This window comes from Malurus melanocephalus, unplaced genomic scaffold (assembly GCF_030028575.1).
Source record: "Malurus melanocephalus ecotype Western Australia unplaced genomic scaffold, MMel_1.1 scaffold_110, whole genome shotgun sequence".
Lineage (NCBI taxonomy): Eukaryota > Metazoa > Chordata > Aves > Passeriformes > Maluridae > Malurus > Malurus melanocephalus.
Window position 1 is genome coordinate 732960 of NW_026623342.1, and position 14785 is coordinate 747744.

The following is a 14785-nucleotide window of genomic DNA, read 5'->3' on the forward strand; positions in this document are numbered from 1 at the left end:
CAAAACCCCTTTTTTTTTTTTTTTTACAAACTAATATCTGCTTTCGTGCAATACCTGTGAAATGTGCAGCAGTCAGATGGGAATGACAACTGTACAATTAGCAACATTTTCAGTAGCARAAATTATTAGTGTTGCTGAGTTAGGATGCATAGGAACTGGCTTGAATTTCTTATTCTTTGAAACCAAGACATACAAACCCCACACACAGACATTACCACCAAAACACAACTCTTGGACAAGGGTGAAATCTTGCAGTTCTATCTATCTCCTGCTACAATTTCAAATATTTCTTTGGATCTGATGTGAAGAGCAATGCTCAAGTTTGAATTTTAATTAGGCAAAATTCAATTTAATTGAGTTTTAAGGCATTTAATTCCACTACAGGAAAGTAATAAGAAGAAACAAACCATGYAGTCTATGCCTAAATTCCACTGAAGTCAAGTACAAAATATTTTATTGAAAAAGAAATGGAACTAAGCATGTGCAGCTTCTCTTTAGGATATAAACCTTCACAGAGCTGAACTCCATGAAGAAAATGTTTATGCTCAAGTTACTTTTTATTCAAATGCAGCACATTCTTTATTCGGAAATGCAATTAAATATATTTACTTACACAGCAGAAAACTTTCACAGCCATTTCCTCATCAAACTGGCCAAGGATTATCCGAACATCATTACCCTGCAGATTGAATAAAACATGTGGAAGTTAAATACAGTTGTAGCTTCCAGATACCACTTTAATTGGCCATTCAGATCATGTAAGGAGTTAGCACAGATTACAGCAGACAGAATTAACACAGAACTATTTCACCTGCTGTATGTTCAAGAACTTGAAGTACTGTTAAAGAAAAAAAAAGCTGAGGTTTTTGAAGAAAACAATTAAACAATAGTACTAATGAGAGTAAAACTGATGTTAGGGTCATATGTTAGTAATCAAAAACATTAAAATATCAAATGTTCTTCCTTGCAATATTTCTTCTACAMTTTTKCATATTACAATAAGTTGAAGACATWYGCTTTTCACAGTTTGCATGAAATAATRCTGTAAAATTAAGAAATTAGATTTGTGAGATCAAATGTCTTTCTATTAAGCCTGCTTTAGTAATTTTTAAAGGTTTTACTCATACAAAATCTTCTCTACAGCCACTATAACATTGTCAATTCCCTCTCTCCTCCCTCCCATYTCCACACATTAAAAAAAATCATCACAGTTTAAGAACCTATGACTGAAGTCCAARGACATAATTTTACTTTCATACTTAGAAATATATTAAGGAAGTCTTCCTAAATTCAGGAGCATATGTGGGAAAATATTTCTCCAGGAACAGGACTAATCTCTTCCTAACATGAAAAATTACCTCTAATATCCATAAAACACAGAATAGATATCTTTTTATGACTTCACATTACCTTTTTTTTCACACAAAGGCAGAGTTCTCAGCAAAAGCTTGAGCAAATCAAATTTTTCATTTCTTTCATATAAGACCTGTTTAGAATTACTAATAGCTCTTTCCCTCTCCAAGGAAAAAACAAGCATATGATTCAGTATAAATTTCACAGGAAAAAAAAACTAAAAAAAAATAAAAATTCAAGCTTTAATTGAATCAATTTGTCAAAGATTTTTAGTTCAGATAATTTCAGTGCTTATTTCCTGTTCAGCAGAAAGTATTATGATAGACAATGCAATAAGATATTAGAATGCCTCTGTAATTAACTGCATGAAAACAGTACCACTCTTAGCATGCTTGAAGTCAGAAATAATGTAATATGCTTTGCTCATTCTGAACCTGTGCATTTTGAGTAAGCCTGCTTCTCTTCATTTTTATATTTAGCCACAGACAGATAAAGTAATGTAAATCTTTTTCAAGTGGATTAGATTCTTTTCAAACAAATCTAACAAGGTTACATGAAACTAAACAAACAAATTACACAAATTACAGCTATGGTATTACAGCTTTGGTAAGGACAATAAATAGATTTAAGAATTACGCACAAAAAAAACCTCACCTCATCTACTATTTCTATTTTTCACATTTTAAAAATAATTTGGTTATTCTTGGAACCCCAGCTCTGAATCACTTGACTGCTCTGAACATAAAAATGCAAACTTAATATTTGAAAAAAAAGAGCAGCAGAGTTTAATTAAAAACAAGTGGCACGGCACTGAATAATTACACTTAAAATTGAAGAAATTCCTCTCCATTTTATGCCATAATAAGAACTAATTTAAGAAAACCCCAATAGATGTTAACTACATGGCCTCATAAATAATAATTCCAGAGAGCACACGCAACAGTGCTGCCCACTGGCTTGCAACATTCAGACTGATGTCATGTCATCTTTGGTGTGTGGATTCACGCCTTAAGACATTGCTTCCACCTGATTATCACAAAATTTAATACGCAATCATAGAACCAAGGAATTGMGTGTTCGAACACCAGTAGAAGGAGCTAATTTAGGAAAGTCTATACAACAGCCCTTCCTGGCTCATGCATAGTGTTCTTCCTATGCACAATGACACACTCCTCCGCCAGCCTCTTCCTCTAATTCCATTTTTTGCAATCCCTTCCATATTTTTCCCAAATTTGTTCTTGAAGAATTGCATTCAAGATCGCAAATAAGTCTAGATCCACCGGATGCCAGGCTTGGGTCTGCTGGCTCCATCCCACTTGAGAGTCATCGAGGCTTCAAATTCTGACAAACTGCACATGGCTCAAGTCCCCAGCARAGGTTTTATCTGCATGGAAAGCAAAGTCTGCACTGAAGGGTGTCAGAGCTGKGTTCATGGCAGTGCTCATGGGTCAAAGTCCACATGATGGACTCATGCAAAGAGATTCATCAGATGTTTGCTGGACATAACTTTTTTACTCCTTCATTCATACTGTTAACTGACTATAGACTAGAATGATTTCCTTGCAAGGATATACTATTACTKTTCCTTTGCATCAACCTTCACAGAATGATGAAAGTTAATACAGTGGAACTTGTTCATAGGGATCAAAGCAGTCACCCACTGGATCCCTGCAAGTGTCAAGTCTCTTTTTCAGAGAGCTGTAAATTGTCTGCATGGAGCTAAAACATTTTTGACAGAAGAGGTTTTAATTCATGGAACTAGGCAGGTGATCTACAAGATGATTAAAAACATCCCAGGGGGAAGGCAACTCCCAAAACTGCATTTACATAAAAAGACCAATGTTTAGACCGTTTGCCAGATGGTGAACTGTCATATTTACTCTTCCCAGAGATTACAGTAGCAGTATCAGCATTTAAGCTTTGCCCCTSAGTAAGAAATACATATGTTCCCATATGGACTGAAGTTCAAACAAGAAAATGAAGAACAGTTACATTCCATTTACCCATGGTTGTAGCAAACCCTGCATAAAAACAGGTTTTATGAATTAAGACTACAGCGCAGCTTCAAAAATTACTCTTTTGCTCCCTTTYTTTCATAGAGGTGAGGATATTATTTGGTTATTAAATATAGAGTGTCTTTGTTAGCACTGGCAGCTGAGTAGTACAAACCCTTAAGACAGGGAGTATCARCAAATCTAAGGTGCTCTACTGAGGGATGAAGAACAACTCATCATCATCTCTGTCATTTCTAACAGCCTCAGACACGAGACACTCTTTAGCCTTTTCAGAGTTTTTGAGTGATGCACATTATGCTGGAATAGGCAGCTATTTTTTTTCAGCCTTCTGAGCTTCCCTTCTTTGATCAGATTTTAATCTGTCTCATTTCTAATGAATAACACCACAATGTTGTATTATAAAGCTTTCCAGAGAAGGATTGCTATGATATCTCATCTGCCAGAAAAAGTCAATGTCTTGGCAGGCTCTTTATGAGATACCTAAATTGAATGGCTCAGATACTCTGTCTTATTCTCTACCACGTATCTGACAGTCAAGAGGTTATCAATAAATCTACACAAAGCTGAGTAACTGACAATAGAGGTATCCACATGTGCTGCTTTCTAAATGCTCAGATGTCCACTTGAAGAGCTAAAGATGAGCCTCTGACCTTAGCTATGGAATCCCTGATTGTGAAGGTGAACTAGAGGACGTCAATTCCCACCATCACAACATGCTGGTGATTTGTTTTTATCCTACGTGCAATATACAAAAAAGTTGGAAGCAGAAGTGTTACTGCTCGTACAATTTGTCTGTGAATGCTTAGAATTTTCAAGCATTTGTACAAATGCCTCCCTTTCTCTGAACACAAAAATGAGTTTTAAAGATATCCTTAAGCTAAAATTTACCTTTCGACTGTGATCCAAAGAGGCTGGAGTCAATGTAGTAGAAACTAAGATGTTACTGAGAGAAATCTAAAATATATTTCTGGAAATCATACCATTTTTTTCTATATTCTATTTCTATTTTCCATTTCCATYTTCCATTCTATAATTATCAATTTAATTAATTTAAATGTGTTTATGAAAATAAAAGACATTTCAGGCAAGCAGACACCAGTTTACCTYTATTAAGTTTACATGGTGAAGGAAGGAATTAATATTTTTAGAATTGTATAGCTAAATTCTGTGTCTAACATGTATCTAGCAACAACTAACCTCATATTTCTGACAAGAACAAGCAATTTTATGGATAACTGCTTATTTATTGTTTTACTAATTTGTTTTGAAGAAGAAGTCAAGAGATAACGAATATATTATCAGTTGAGTCTTCTGGTCTTCCCTGAAAAAATAACCCAGTGTGTTGTTGACACACAGGAAAGCTGGAACCACATTGCTTCTTCTGACTTCCAGCCCAAATATAAATGCTTCATATGCCTTTTTTTYCTTGTTATTACATCACTATTAATCAGAAATGTGGACTTTACTGTAACATCTACTGGAGTCTCTTCAATCCAGGCAGAAAATGCAAACTGGCTTAGACTAAACAGACTCAATTGGCTTCCCATAAAAATAATCTTTACCTATTAACATTTTAAACATTCCAGCTTACATATCTAGATTTTGAAAATAATAAAACATAGTTTTATTAACATTATAACATTATTTATTATATAAAGCTTAGTTTACCATTCTCCAGAACTTTTCCAGCTAGCTTCAGTGTGGTCTGTAGGCTCTGTAGGTCTAGTCCTACACAGCTTAATATTCTTGCTTTAATTATATTTTTTTAAATATAATTTAGTTTATTAAGAATTTTTTGTAGCCTGTTTTACATATTTTAAAGTATTTTCAGGATTGTGGCTTGATTGTGTGTCATATGTACTTGATGCCAGAAACAATTTGATCTTCACCATTTAAAAGTGCTTTCTCCTGCTGTTCAATCTTTTTTTTTTTTCATGTTCATGTGCAGTCTAAGATTCACACCTCCCATGTCTAGTTTATTGCTGCTTGCACKGCATGGTAATGCTAAAATATAGTTTTAATTTTATGAGATGCCAGAAGTCTAATAAATCATTATAATAAGAGAAGAATGAGAAATKATTTTGCTACAAAATTTATTTTTCCTTTTTTTTTGGTTATGATTCATATGCAGACGRGGTTAGCAAGGAAGTCAATCTAAAATGTGTAATGAAACTAATGGAAATAGACTCAATATTCTTGCAACACGATAATTTACCTTAAAAGGGTTCTGGTTCCAAACCTCAACAGTTTTCACATGTATGTCACTATGACTGGGTCCTTAAGTGCAAACATTAAGCCAGCAACAACTTTCTTTACTTAGTATCGCAATCAGGAACTATTAAAAGTATTTTCTATGCACATAGACTTTCATAAATTTAAGCAGGGCTAGGCCCTCAAAATGTCATTTTWAAAATCTTATTATGCAACGGAATGTAGTATTATGTCATTCTAACACAAATTCTGTTTCATTACTCTCCTTCATAGGAAAAAAAATCAYCACTCTCTCCTTTTTATCAAACAGCAACACATACCTTAAGCTTCTTTACACTTGTGCAGGGATCATTGGAGAAACTCTCAGTGTCTGAAATCTCGATGTCTTCGCCATAAAGGACTCCAGTCAGATCATTCCTCACCTGTCAGGAGTTGAGAAAAAGGCAAATCAGTGAAGCGAGACCCAGTGAGAAGGAAGCAGATGGACTGTATTTATATCTGCAGTGACAAGCAATGATCTTGGCGATGATATATGTGCCCGCATAGATTTTTCCATTTTGCCTAAGATGTGATCAAGGCATTGTTCCTCTGTGACCACAATCAACTATCAATGGCTGTGCTACCTAAAGGACTTTACTACGKGGTGAAGAGTTCACACAGAGCCCCACAAGCTGGGCTCCCAATCTGTGTCAATGGGGATGGACAATCCTCCTGGATTTGCAGGGCTGTGAGATCCAAAAAATTTGTTGTAGCCAAAATGACATTKGAGAGACTATAAGGGGAAAGACTCATCAAGGAAACGCTCACACATTCTCAAGTCCTGATTTCGGCTGGTCCTAGCATGAGTCAGCAGAGCTTGGCTCACTGACTTTATCATTTAGGGACTGATAAAGCTTAATGAGCTCCTGTGTGGCCTCCCCCTCATTTAGACCACACATCTCACCATGGGGCAACAAGTGRCACAGTTTGCTTGACAGTGGCACATGCAACCACGTATCAACAGATTTTTTCACCTGTTTAATGATGGCAAAACTGTCCTCTTTGAGCTGCCTCATAAGCACAAAAAAGCCAGAAAACATACAAAGCAATCTGGATTACCAATTTAAAGTTTTTATCCCATATAACTAGCTCAAGGTTTTCTGTCCTAATCGCTGCTGGTTTTCCTCCAGCCACATGACTGCAAAACCAGTTTCACATTACTATTCCTAACAGATAARCAAAAATAATTCTACTCTGCAACATGATCACAGACTGAAATKAAGAGAGTGGCACACCAATTTTAAGTTCATAAAATTATGATGCCATCAATTACAGTGATTGTCTATTTAATTTGTTTGTGATAACAAATAGAAGCAAATCAGTATGAAACAGGCATCCCACAGGCAAACACAGAAAATAGAAGATGGAAGATATGTGATATTCAACAGGAGAATTTAGAAGCCTGTGTATCATATGCAGATACTTTCTGATGACCCTCTGTATGGGTCATTTTCTGACAATCATCACTACAGCAACTGCCTTAATTATTCCTTTCATGGCCTCTACATCACCTTATCCCTTTCAGCCATGCTTTAAAATCACTAAGACACATTTTTATTTTGTAAACTTTTATAATGATAAAAAACTGGACATATAAGTGACTTTTTTTTTATTAAAAATTGTTTTATCTTAGATAAGCAAGTCAGAATGGTCAGCCAACCAAAGTTTGAGTTATATCCTTTATCCTTCTGGGATGGTACCAGTTTTTAAACTCCTTCTGTGAAAATGTATTCACAAAAAGGGATCAGTACTGACCCCTTTTCCTGCTAGCATGCTAGTTAAACTGAATTATTGTTATTTTATTTCCAGCAATGCCATTAACTGCTCCTTTTAACAGAGGTCTTTCTCGATACAAAAAATAATTAGTTTTTTTAAACAAACCATCAGTGATAACAAAAGAAAACAAACCTCTCTTGATCATAGTTTAGCTAATGTCTAAAATCCTTCTACCTAGTATGAGATCATTTGCTACTGACAAAAGTAATATTTTCCTCAGCTAGCTACTTTCCAAAGGAATACAACTTGTCATATGTTCTACCTCATACTGTCCTACTTTCTTCTGTACGACAAGAAGTTTTTTTAGTTTCAGATTTGCTTTTATGATATTTTCCTGACTTTCTTCTGAAACCAATTCTAGTCAGTCTTTTAATCAAAGAAAGACTAGATCAAAATTACTCAAAAACTGAGAAGAAAACAGCTGGTTTCTTAAACACTATTTAGTCAACTTAGACAATTATTAACATAAGAAGAATGATAAAAAACTCACATTAAATGTTATTAAAACTTTTAGATAGGCTTCGGCAGTGGGCACTAGGCTGACAATTATTAAAATTATACTTCAGACTGTCTACTGATTTGCTGGGATTCCATGCCCTCAGAACTTGTTCAAGAATTCTTCAACTGAGGAATTAAATTGCATATGTTTGGGGTTTTTTCTGAGCAATGCTTATTTAAATTCAGACACAGAAATTTCTTTGACATCCCCCCTGGCTCATCTGCTAGAGGTCGTGTATCTGTGACTTTCAGAGCTCTTAGGCTTTTCATTTATCTACTGATTAATCTCCCGAAAGACACACCTTACCAGATTTTTTTGCCAAAGAAGCTGAAAACCTTTTCTCTTCACTGCTGGAAGCACATATTTGATGTTCGGAAGATTTTGCCAAAAGAAAAGTTATTCTTTCCCATTATCCCAACAAGATAAGACAAGCAGCTTTATAAGAATTTAGAAGGTTTCTCTAAAAGATAGTATTTCCCTTCCAATGCTCTGACCTATGTCTGACACATGCCATCCTGTGTCCCTGGTCTGGGAGTATTTTTACTATATTTTCCAGTTTTTACTTTCTTTTTCCATACTTTTTTCACCAACCTCAGGTTCTTTTCTTCCTTTATAAACACTCTAAATATGTAATGGAACAGAAACTTGTGGTTTTGTTTCTACAGAAGTTCTTCACTTCTTTCAGATAAATTTAACTACAGAATCTTCTGATTTGGATTTAGGTCCAAAATCAGGATTTGCAAAGCCTCACCTCCAGCAGAGCTGTCATTTCCTGATGCAAACACCCCAATTTTGGATGAAATTTGTGAAACTGAGAATACAAAATGCTACATGTTTTGTTTTAGCAGATGCTTGCAGTCCTGGAAAGCGTATCACCAGCAGTTTTAGTACAAGCAGTTTCAGAGCTCAGCAGCAATCACTCCATTCCACCAACTCCAAGTAAAGAGAATTGTAAACTGCTGTGCTTCTGTGTCTTTGTTGTGTAAATAGGATAATTTCAACTTTCAGAAACTGCTGCAGAAAGTGGTAAAAAGACTGCATTATATTTTTATGGGGATCCGCAGTTGCTAGGGAAATCTTGCACCAACCATAATACAGATTCAGTGGAACTCCATGTGGTTTCAGACCCCTGATAACAATTTAATGAAGGCTGTGGCTCTGTGCCTGTTTATATCAACTTTACGTMCTATAAAGACAGCAATATTTCATTTTCCCAAAACAGGAACTACCAGACCTGACCATCAATAAACCCGGACGTTTTCACAAACCAGTGCTCAAAGACCTTAGTCCTTCACTCAGAGAAAAAAAAAWTWAAAAAATAAATCACAAAAAAGAGACTTTTGCACTGTTCTGCCTATAAAGCTAGATTAAATCAGTATTTCACCATACTATATAGTTAATCTATGCATGGTCAGCTTCAAAAATTACTGGGGTGCAAATACATTTACTCAGGAGCAAGTTCCAAAAAATGAAGGATTTGTAAGGGAAGCATTTGTCAGAAGTAAAGGATGGTCCTTGTGCTTTAGGCAAAAGAGAAGATGGGATGCAGAAGTGGCTTTTCTTTCTCATTCTGCCAGAGCTACTTTTTAATTTAGCTCATATGACTGAAACAAAGGTTTTAAAGTTTACTGCCAAGTCTGGCTGTATATTTTTTCCTGTGAAGTATATGGCAGCAATGCTTGCCTACCTCATATCTCTTGTATCAAATTTAGTGATGTCTGAGAGGAAAAMAAAGCCCCTCAACCTGCACCTGTGAGAGAAGAAATACCAGGATTTTGAGGAATAAAGAACTTGCTCTGCAAAGGAAAAAATTAATTTCTTTAATCTCTAGCAAATTCAGAGAGCAGAAAGAGCAACTAAGTGGGCTGTAAAAAATAATGAGCCTAGAGGATATAAAATTGCAACACACTCTGTGGTCTCTACCAGATGAATGTAGCTTTAAACAAAAAAAAGCAAATATTGGGGAGAGGCAGGGTCTGGCTCCCTAAGAAAGAAGGGCACAAAGACCTCRCTGGCCAACAACAGCAGGAGCAGGACAGGCTGGGAGAGAGCAGCTGATTTCAGCCATGAGGTGACACCTCYATGCAAGTTCATTGTTATAGGGCAGGTCCTGTGTAAAGCTGGGAGATCCATCCACAAGTCAGGAATGGGACCGTGTCTGGTGAAAATAACCAGGRTCAGACACAAGCCATGATTGCTGGGCTGGTCCACACCAAAATGACAGGACTGGGGACAAGCCCAGAGGGTCCTTGCCAGGCATAGCTGCCATGGAGAGAATGRATGGGAAGACARGACTGTYACAGCACCACAGGGGTGTGGACTGATGGCGCTGAGCTGGGGTCAGRGGTGAGTGGGGATAGCCCTGATGATTATCCAAGAGCAGAAAGGGCTTTTGGTGCTTTCAGAGCCTCAGCTCTGAATTTTGGTTGTTTTTTACTTCCTGCATAAACAATGTATGATGATTCCCTGCTTACAATATATAAATGACCCTGTTCCTCACAATTAAACAGAATTTGCGCACATAGTGTTTTTATTTTAGGTGAGATGAAATTTCTCACTTCAGTGAGACTAACAGTGCAAGCACCTTGTGACCTGTAGTAAATAGTTAGCATCCATTTGATCACAGTATTTCATTTTTTCGCAAGTAAATGTTATCCTTTTTTTCTGAGGAAAATAATAAAGAAAGGTGATATTACCAATGTCAATCTAGCGACGATAGTTTGGATTCAGGGGTCTCCACTGACCAGCGTTTCAAACTAGGTTTCAAATTATACATTTAAAAGCCCAGTTCACTCAGTAAATCCTAACTCTGCCAGTTACAGAATTAATTTAATAATTTTTTAGATTAATCATACTACTTTGCTTTTAACAGATATTTCCGATGACCTTTTGGTTCACTAAAGCTGCTTGTAAGTACAGCAAGCTAAATCCTTGTCGTTCAGGGCAGTCTAATCCTACCAGATGTTGATCATAAGAGATGCCTAACAAATGAAAACTGGTCAGACCAGATGGATTACACAGTCAGATGTTTTACTAAGGTTTCCTGCTGCCCAAAATATACAGTGTACTTTGAAATTTTATAYAATAAAATGTAGGACTTTCAGTACAGAAATATAAATCTATGCGTACAAAACAAATGTTTGAATGATAAGAAAAAAATATGTCCCCATTACATGGACAAAATGTAAATTGTGAGTAATTGCATAGGAGAGATTACAGTTTCTGGATTAGTGAAGATAGAGATCTCACCATGTACGATGTGTTATAAGCAAACATAATTATCCCTATTTCCATTCCAATGGAACAAACACATTACTCACACTTAGAGGCTTAGAAGCATTCAGTAAAAACTTACATTTGAKAAATACAAACTACAGAGACATGCTTTCATTGATATACAAATCGTTTGGGAYTACAAAAATGAAACAGGTGGTAGAACCTTATTTGAAGCAGAGAGACAATGCAAAAATAAAAAATGAAGCATAAATAAACCAATACAAAACAGTAACATATTATTTTAGCTATTAGGAAAGAGTTCAATTTAGAGGAAAACTAAGAAACTAAATATGTTTTATTGTGTAAAGGAGAAATGAAATCAGAACTGCACTGGATTTCCTTCTCTGTTCAGACGAAATCAGGTTTTTTTTAAAGTACCACAGTTTTGGTCTTCATCATGACAGGAAGAGAAGGAGGAACCCTGGAATATTGGGTTTTCACTTAGGTAAACTGCCACAGTATGGGCTTTCATGAACAGTATGACTTTTTTCATTGAAGTAGGATGTTAGTAGCTGGATCTAACCTGGAAAYGAATGCAGTCAATATAAATCTTGCCTACAAGAAGCACCTGAGTGTTTCAGACTTAATCTTTTGGATTAGAGTAATAATGACACTGCTAATAATATTTTTACTGTATTTGCATTATACCTATAACTACATATTCCACTTTAAAATTMTAATTATCCTCATTTCTGCCTGGAATGGCAATATGTTAAACATGATTCTACATAAAAGCTATATATGTGAGACTATCAAACAGATCATACCTATTTAAAAATAAACCTCTATGAAGTCACTTATAAAATGCTCTAATTTCTCCCCAAATTCTCCAAAGGAAGAAAGATAAAGTGAGAAAACTTCTTYTTCACGTTTTTTGATCACATAAATTAAACATAATCAGGAACTCTCATGTTAAGCCTACCAAGTGTGTGTAAAAAGAATTGATAGGAATGTAGGGTTCTTGTGGTAAGGGGAAATTAATTAGGGGGCTTTAAGGTGACCTATGAAGAGTCCAAGTTAAAAGGTGATTTCTCTGCAACAAGGAGATACAATCARTTCATCTTACCAAGAGGTGGATCGGTTGCTATGAGGTTTTTGAAGGCAGCAACATATTACAGTGAAATAAAAATTTAGCTAGGAAAAAAACCCAGGGATCTGCACTATAACAAAGTGTGAACAGGTTAAATTCCACTTAATCTACAACCGTGCTAAGAACACAAACAAAATGTTCAACAGATCTTTGAGCAGTCTGAAAAAATAAACTCTCTCCAATAAGACTGAACACTGAGACAGGTTAAAACACAACTCAGTAGTGCAGCAGAGAGAGGAAAGGCACGGTATGTTCCTTACGGAAAAAGAATACATAATGCATTGCCAAGTCAGAAAGGATCTCAAAGAGAGTAGGCAAAGATTGGAAGTTACTGATAGATCCTATAAGAAACAACATCTGTTCACAKGAGGAGTTAAGGAGAGCCAATGAAAAAAGCTGAAAAAGAAAATACACACAAAATGTACTTCTGGTTCCTTTAGTGTCAGATACCATCTACAAAACTGAGGAAAATGTGATTTTTGATGGCTCCCAGAGAAACAGAACCATCCTTCTATAAGTTTATCAGATGTGATCCGTAGAGAAAGCAGAACAAAATTAAAGGGTCTGGAGGTTGTAATATTATGCAACAGTAATTTTCATGTCAGGTATTATGAAAGTAAATAGGGGGCATACTGAGAATAGATTATTTAATAATTCATAAACCAATGCCAGAAGTGCAAGTAATTAAGTTAGAATTTAGAAATGCTTGTTTATTAAAGCAAGGGAATGCAACAGGACTACTGAAGTTGGTGCCAGCATTCAAGTAACTGGGAGTGCTGAAATACTCAACATTTTATCTTGGAGGGGATGTGGAGGCAGACAAGTAAAGGTACTCTATATAATTATGTGTGAAGCCCAATCAGAACAGAAAATGAAAAATATAGAATACACCTGCATTGTTTTCTGGGAAATTAAATTTCACGGGGTTTAGAGAAAAAAAAAAAACACTTAAAGAATTTTTTTTTAAATTAAAATAAATTAAACCCTCTCAGAATACATAGTAAGGCTGCTTTATATTGGTGAAATTAGTCTAGCCTAGGAAATAAGAATAGAACAAGATGGAAAGTCTCATGGTCCCACAGAAACAAAGAATAAATCACAGCTTAGAAAAAGACAATTAATTTCTTCTGAAGGACATACCAGCACCCTCAAACCCACTTTGGTACTAGTCCTCATGTAGCAAAGGATGTTCAACTACTGAACCAAAAATTAGGGACTCAACATCTGGCTRTATTATTACAGGTGGGCAATGTATAGTAGTTAACAATTCTTGCACACATACACATTTCAAACACATATATTACACTCAGGAAGAGCCCATTTACTAAAACAATTCTGAACAGAATTCATTGAAAGGGATAATTTAAACAAACAAGAATGATAATTAAATATTGCTTAAGAAAATGTTATCAGCTCATAAAGAGCTCTGATTTATAATTACATAAGGAAGCACCTCTATGCAAAATCCTCCTTGATTAGGCAGAATRAAAGAACCTAACATTTATACATTTAAGGTCTCTTTATCCATGATGGATGGAATATTTTTTATTCCAACACTAACTAGGAAAGGTGTTACATGGATATTGCCAAAGTTAAGATAAATGAGCATTTCTAAGGAATGAGTCATCTCATCAATAAATAGATGCCTAAAATAGGTGAGATGAATTGCACCCTGGAAGAACCCCTCTCCTTTCTCCATTAACTCTAAATGGAGCTCAGATGACTCTCAGACACAGACAGCTGAACTTAGCTGAATTCCAGATCCCAAAATCTAACCCTCTCTCCAGYAGCACTGCCATCCACTGAAACTTAGAAGACCCAAAGATCCCTTATCTTAATAAAAGGTTCTCAGGGCCRGGTCAGAGGTGTGGGCTGCCTTCCTGAACCCTTCTCAACCCAATCACCCCGTGGCTGAGGGAGAACACACAGGGTCTTATTCTATTTCTGGGCTGGTAGAGATGGCTAGCTCAAATCACAGGTTCTGAGTAAGACTTTAAAGCATTGGGATTTTGTCTTTCAGAAAACCTGGACCAAGTTTGAAGTTTTACTCCTGYACCAAAGCTACAGCTCCTTACTAATGGTTGAATTGCATCAGACTCAGGGACCTATGCCAACATTTATGAAAATCTCTGCATCCAGGAGTAAGTCTTGTTATCAACTGAAAACTATGACTACAAGCCTCAGTGGGAAACTAAAAAAGGAAGAAACATTTACCTAATATAAAAGTTGGATGACATTTTGATGGAGGGGAAGTTATAGAACCTATGAGAATAGAGATMATAAGAAATTATTACATTATTTCAAAAATCCCCCAAAATAGCAATCCATATTCCTCAGACTTCCTAAATGTGGAAAGGTCAGCAATATCAAACTGAGATTTAATTCTGTTCTATGTGTGAACTATGGAAATACCTGCCCTGCTTGCAAAACACCAGAGGATTTGGGCTTCAGGCTTTTTAGGAGTACAGGGATAGATTTGCTCAAAATTTGAAAACAGTTTAATAAACATTTCATTAACTTATTTTC

The 14785-nt window shown here is 35.8% G+C and overlaps 1 protein-coding gene across 1 annotated transcript in view; it reads right to left on the reverse strand.

The window, feature by feature from the left end:
- LOC130575509 (gamma-aminobutyric acid type B receptor subunit 2-like) overlaps positions 1 to 14785 on the reverse strand; it is a 222246-nt gene that overhangs the window by 107122 nt on the left and 100339 nt on the right. The window contains exons 4-5 of the mRNA XM_057369433.1: positions 5900 to 6001; positions 614 to 679 (exon numbers count right to left, since the gene is read on the reverse strand). Coding sequence (XP_057225416.1) covers positions 614 to 679; positions 5900 to 6001 — 168 coding nt within the window. The remainder of the gene's footprint in view (positions 1 to 613; positions 680 to 5899; positions 6002 to 14785) is intronic.